Source organism: Crinia signifera, chromosome 19 (assembly GCF_055691185.1).
Source record: "Crinia signifera chromosome 19, ASM5569118v1, whole genome shotgun sequence".
Classification (NCBI taxonomy): Eukaryota; Metazoa; Chordata; class Amphibia; order Anura; family Myobatrachidae; genus Crinia; species Crinia signifera.
The window spans coordinates 87,370,192-87,376,758 of record NC_139226.1 but is presented as its reverse complement, the minus strand read 5'-3'; the positions used below and the strand labels follow the sequence as shown (position 1 = coordinate 87,376,758).

Genomic DNA, 6,567 nt, shown 5'->3' with positions numbered 1-6,567 from the left:
CACAGCCACATATGCACACAAAGCAACACATGCATATAAACATAGACCTATACAGATACACACAAACACACTGCACATAAATAGTTTAATAAACACTACAACTGGGGGGGCCTCTCACCTATAAAAGAAGCATCCGTCCATACTGTAGCAGGAGTCAGAACATAGATTGTGTGTGGGAGGTGAAGAAGAGCTGGACGGGCTGCAGAACAGGTCTGTCAGGAGGAGGCAGGGGCTGTGTGTGACAGGAAGTCCCGCCTCCTCCTCCTCTCACAGAGATCGTGGAGCAGAGCTGCCTGCTATCACTGCAGCAGCAGCAGCAGCACTACTCTGAGTATTCTGGCTGGCGCGCAGGTGGTGGCTTTTATCGGAGGCAATGGATGTCAGGCTGCTGAGTGTCCCCTTCAAACGTGGTGCCCGGCGGCAAATGACTCCATTGCCTCCGAGACTTCCGCCACTGCCTGTGTTTGACCGTTTACTTGGCAAATCTCACCTCAAGACCACTGCACAGCGCAAAGGGGCTATGTGGAAGGACATCACCCAGGCGCTGAAAGCTGTGAGTCAGCACAAGCGCCTGGTCCGCAATGTAAAAAAGAGATTCAACGACATCAAAAGGCAGTTGAAAAGTAAAATGGCCATGGAGTTGGAGGAGGCCACCAAGACTGGCGGAGGAAGCCCCACCACTGTGTGCTACACATCGTATGAGATGAAGTTGAAGCGCATCATACCCCCTGAGGTCCTGCCTGGCATGCACGTGGCGGATACCGATAGGCCGCAAACGCCATCCAGAGCTGGTAAGTGTGACCACATGCAAACTTAAATATACATGCCAATGCTTTCTAACTGTAATGTTCACTAGAATTGTTATGCTAAGTAAAGTGCTGCTGTGGAACTACATAGCCCAGCAAGGTCATGCACAAGAAATTGCCTGTTCCTACTTTCAAATTGCTGATAATGCTGGGCCTTGTAGTTCCACAACTGCTCATATTGATCAACACTGTAACATTCTTTCTAGCAGCCTAACATGTATGTGGCCAAAAACACAGAGGTGTACTGGTGGTTTACCTGCCATGACTACATACCACAGATTATCCAATAGTTGTCATGTGTCCACTAATTTAATAATAAATTTAAAAAATAATATTGTGAAAAATATAAAAAATTGGGGGGAATAAATAATGTAGTCCTTATCCAAAGGAAGTATTGTCCATTATTGTCATTTGAATACATGGTTTATGAAAATGCTTAACCATTGTAAGGTCCACAATGGCTGCCCATCTTTCCTTGCACAGATTGTCCATCCCGAAGTGCTGCGGCATCCAAGAAAAGAAGGCCCGTTGCTGCAGAATCTGTGGAAGCAGGTAAATGATCAAAAAACACGCCATTACACATACAGTACACACACCCATGTCACATCAACAATATCTCACACTACATTCATCTCCTGCTGCTACATTGCAACGGAAATGAATGTAATCTGAGCTAGGCATGTGACTTATTATTAATGTCAATGTTACATGCTGTATCGGGGTACATGTGTAAGTACATAACACCCCTAGGTATGTGCGTCCAGCATCTCAAGCCCTTTCTAAAACAGTATAGACGACAGTCTGGCCTATATATGCATCAGTACTTACCTCTTCATCTGTATCCACAGGTACTATACAACTAGGGACAGACCAAACAGATTCTTCAATAATGGTGTTAGACGAAATGGACATCATTCTTGAACCCGTGGAGACCTTTGCGGCAGAGGAAGAAATACAGACCTCATCACAGAGTGATCTTCCCCCAAGTGGGGTGTCTCCCAACCCACCCCCACCCACCAACACACCCCATACAGCAGCTTCTGCTTCCCAAGTAGCTAACTCCTTGGTCAATTTCAAGGACAAACAGATAGAATTCATGGCCTCCCAAAGCCTGCAAATAGGTAACATCCAGGGGTACATGCGTGACACATTTCTTCTATTACGCAAAATTGCACATAGTGTACGGGTAGGTGTAGGCACTCATGTGCGCATTGCTAACAGCATTGACACCCATTTTGCAGATTTAACTTCTGCTGTAAGGGAGCAGAATAGCCATATTGGCAGCCTTGCGCAAAGTATAGCTGCACTAAGCCAATCCTGCACAGCGCAGACCAATGCCTTAATAGGTATGCAGGCCCAACTACAGCAGCTGGAAGCCAATGTCGGAGGTGGCGCAGCATCAACCCTCAGCAGTGTATCCAGCACCCCAATAAGTGGCTCCCCCACTTCCCCACCCCGTCGGAGTATTAGGACCCGTGGTGGGCTTGGTGAAGAAGTGGTGTAGGGTTGCCTGATGCTGGGAGAAGGTAGCTCATATGTTTGTTAGTTTTGTAATATCCAATACATCTTGTAACATGCCCCCACAGTTTTTATGTTTCACCTGCAAAAATGCAGATTGCGTCTGACAAAGTAGCCTGAAGTAAAATGTCTAACCGCATACCATTGTGTTTGTGTATCACTTTTAAACCAATTATTGTGTGAATTATAACATATTGTAATGGTATATGACTATGGGATTGCACTAAAGTAGTGTGGGGTAACTCCTGGCCCGTGAAAGGTTGTGGAACTACATATTCCAGCAAGCTCTGACACTCATGGTTTGGACTGTAATGGTTATAGTGTGTCAGGGCATGCTGGCACGTGTAGTTCCACAACACCAGTGAGCCATGTTTTACTGCAAACTTCATTCATACATGTATCAAATGTACTTACAAGCTTGATACCAGCAAGGGATAGGTCAGCACCACCAGCTGCATCCGTTGGGCTCTGTGTATTAGGCTAAATGTGGGTGGAAACAGATGGCATTGGTCACAAATTTGTTTATGAGTACACTTACAGCACAGGTACATTTGGGAGTACAGGGCACATGTGCTTACCAGAAAAGTAACGGCTGATGATGTGTGTGCGTACCAGATTCCCCCTCTGCGTACCCCTCACTACCCGAGGTGTGGTAGGTTGGGCTTCCTGCACGACTGCTGCATGTTCCTCCTCCACATAGGCAGGTTGGGACAGGGCTATGTTGTGCAGCATGCAGCAAGCCTCGATGATCATCACTACTTTGGCAGGGTGGTAAAGCAGTGTACCCGATGACCTGTCCAAACACCGGAATCGACTCTTCAAAACGCCAAATGTGCGCTCCACCACATTGTGGGTTGCAATGTGGGCTTCATTATACCGGTGCTGTGCAGGGCCCTCTGGGGAGCGCAAAGGTGTCATGAGCCAGGAAACACACCCATATCCTGAGTCACCCAAAACACAGATAGGAAGTGATTGCCTTATATGGTAAGGTATGTGTTTCTTTGAAACAGGACACACTGTTAGAAGAGCAATATGCTTGTGAAACAGAAAACACACACATTAGAGCAGATACAAATAAGGACAGACAGGGTAATATGAAAAAGGTACTTACCTAGTAGCCAGCCCTCTGGCATTTGGTGGTCGGTAAATCTGTTCCAGAGGGCTGAGTGTCTCAGAATATAGGCGTCATGGCAGTTCCCAGGAAAGCCTGCGACAACAATCAGGATTTTCAAGTGAGCATTGGATACAACCTGCACGTTCAGGAAGTGCCGCCCACGCCTATTGACGTAGACATGGCCCCGCACGTGCGGTGCCCTAATCCCAATGTGTGTGCAGTCTATAGCTCCCAGCACGTGAGGGAATGCTGAGAGTCTATAGAAAGCCAACTTGTGGTCCTGCCACTCCAGCTCAGAACTGGGGAATCTGATGTATGTGCGCCACAACTTCTTTAAAGCAAGTAACACTTGAGTAAAATGCTTAGAGAAAGTGGCCTGTGATACCCCCAAGGCCCATGAGGTCACAGACTGAGTGGAGCCTGTGGCCAAATAGTAGAGGGCACACATTAATTTGTGCAGCCCAGACACTGCATAGTTGCCTCCCCCAAAAGGGTCCAAATCATCTCTCACCTGCTCATATAAGTCCAACAGGTTAATGCGGTTCAGCCTAAACATCCCCACAACCTGTTGATCCGAGAGGGAGTCCAGGTACAGCCGAGCACGATACATACGTGGGGTACGCAGTAGTCGGGGGGCTACCTGGATCTGGCGCGCAGCTTCCTCCCTCCTGCGCAGCTCCTCCAAATGGGCCACATCACAGATAAGCAACTCCAAACCACTCTGCAAAATCTCCATGTCTCAAACCCTCACAGGTGTCCTTAATGATGTTGGGGTTTATGAAGGGGTGTTTGTGAGTGAAAATGAGGGCACCTGTGGTGAAATTAACCATGTGTGCACTTGACCAAAATGAGTTCTGGGCCAAATCGCCAAACAGAACCTGGTCTGAAATAATTGCAATTATTAGACACCTAAAAAGTGCGATTTGAGAAAACGCATTGCATTAAATAAGCGAATTGTATACTTTTCTGTACGAAAACATCTGGATGCGATATAAATGCGAATTAATCTCGCACTTTTGGTCCGCATGCGTTAACGCACATAATATGCGATTTCAGTCCCTTAGCGCATCCTATTAAATAGGCGATTTGACGGAAAAATGCGATAGCGCCATTTTGTTTACTAATTAACGCAAAAAAACGCAAATCTCATCCCATAGAATGTCACCCGAAGGGTGAGATTTAATAGGATGAGAGATTCAGAAAGTGAGAGATTTCGTACGAAATCTCCAGTTTTTTTAAAGCAGCAATCATTTACACTGCAAAACCAGTTTGATTTTGACGTGTAAATGATTGCCGCTTTAAAAAAAAATGGAGATTTCTTACGAAATCTCTCACTTTCTGAATCTCTCATCCTATTAAATCTCACCCGTAGTCATTGTGAAGGAAGGAGGTAGGTAAGTCGCAGGATATGAAAAGTTCTCTGTGTGACGCCCAGTCAGTGCAATCCTACAGGCTCCATCACTGGAGGCCATTTTATCCTTCCACATCCGCCCAACTCACAAAGTGAAATGTTTCTGGCAAGATGGATGATAGGTGCTTTAAACAATGAGTTTGTACAAGGAAATTTAATTAAGCTTAGAGTTTCTTCTGGCTAAGCTGGAGGAATTAGACGTTTCTTGCATCGCTTTCTCCTCTGCCAAGAGTGCTCTGGATTTCTTTGGGTCTGAGATTTGGGTGGCTAAGTGTGCCAGCTGGAAAGATTACTCTGCCCAATATCTCCTGCGCTGTGCCAAATTATTTAAACCTTCCAGGGCAGACAGCACCAGTGATCTCTATTCGACTTTATAACACTTTCACTGCTGAAGGAAACTTACAGTACTTAAATGTTCTATTTAACACTCTACAAGCAACAAGCTACACATCACTGCAACTATCGCTAGATGGAAGTGGAGAACAGAGTATTCTCAATCTATTGCAATATAACAGCGGTACTAAATGGGGTTCCTGACAGAGGATTTGAATCAGGGTCACTGCTCCCGGTAGAGTGCCTGTCTAGTAGTCAAACAAAATAACATCACCCAGATTGGTTCAATCTCCAAAAGATGAGGCCTGACCAGGGATTGAAACAACAGCCTCTACTGTCATTGCTAGTAAATTGCTTATCTTCCAGATTGCAGAGTCAGTTTATGAACTAAGTATGACTTGTGTCATGTAATAATAACCCATCCTGGTGCAATGCCCAATGAAATCTAGGAAATATCAACGAGGGCCTCCAACATTGCCAGCAGATCATTTAGTCCAGGGCTGGCCAAGCTGGTGCTCGAGATTTACCAACAGACCCCGTTTTCCAGACCATTACACAGGTGCAGTCATTACCAACTGTCACATTTCCAGATCCACAGGTGGTCTGGGAAACATGATCGGTTGATAGATCTTGAAATCAGGTTTGGCCACCTCTGATCAAGTCCAATAAGCAATGCTAAAAAGGATTGGATGATCTCACTAATCATTGCCAGTATAGTCTACTGATCCATCTTAGGATCTCAGTAAATGGTGAGACTTTTCTCAATGTCATTAAAAAAGTTATTGCAGCATTTAAGGTTGTTAAAACAATGATTGTGCGGTGTTCCCAACTAGGAACACTAAGGGTTTCTTCTTTACCAGGAGTACACTGATGCTGCTTCTGCTTCTGGAAGGTCATTAAACTTGTCTTAACTTCATCATCCAGACTGCTTCAACAACATGCAAGCTGCTAAAATGAAATTGACCTGGAGATTTAAACCAGGGCCTCTACCATCCATGCCTGGTGGGCACCTTCTCCTAAACAAGATGACAGAACCAAATTGTGCGACATCAGAGGTACTAAAAAGAAAAACCTTCGCCATCAAAAACATCAAGGTGTCGTCATTCAGTATACCGATGTCGGCATCCTGACTGCCTTCAAAACACTGGTGCCGGAACTTTAAAAAGAGGATGCTGACACCAGTATTCTGGCGGATTAGGTCAGGCCAAGGAAGAGGGGGGGGGGGTGTTTACCATGTGCATGTCAACATTTTGTCAATTTAAACCTTTTGCATGTTGACCTCTTAATATAGAGCCCAGTCACCAGTGAACGGTGTATAAATAGAGCTCAGTCTCCGGTGTCAAGTGCAGGATATAGAGCACAGTCCCTGGTGGCCAGTGTATTAT

General features: G+C 45.5%; 1 protein-coding gene across 1 annotated transcript; it reads left to right on the top strand.

The window, feature by feature from the left end:
* The first annotated feature begins 283 nt into the window (after positions 1 to 283).
* On the top strand, positions 284 to 2,434 carry LOC146041888 (uncharacterized). The gene is made up of 3 exons (XM_083161747.1): positions 284 to 791; positions 1,290 to 1,358; positions 1,655 to 2,434. Exons 1-3 carry the CDS (start codon positions 374 to 376, stop codon positions 2,308 to 2,310), a joined length of 1,143 nt encoding a protein of 380 aa, XP_083017873.1. The 5' UTR covers positions 284 to 373; the 3' UTR covers positions 2,311 to 2,434.
* Positions 2,435 to 6,567: the final 4,133 nt, after the last annotated feature.

Excerpts from the sequence above, each read along its gene's own strand:
- LOC146041888 (XM_083161747.1), top strand. The coding sequence starts at position 374 with ATGGATGTCAGGCTGCTGAGTGTCCCCTTCAAACGTGGTGCCCGGCGG. Across the intron at positions 792-1,289 it reads GCAAACGCCATCCAGAGCTG|ATTGTCCATCCCGAAGTGCT; the intron begins GTAAGTGTGACC and ends TTCCTTGCACAG. Across the intron at positions 1,359-1,654 it reads TGCAGAATCTGTGGAAGCAG|GTACTATACAACTAGGGACA; the intron begins GTAAATGATCAA and ends CTGTATCCACAG.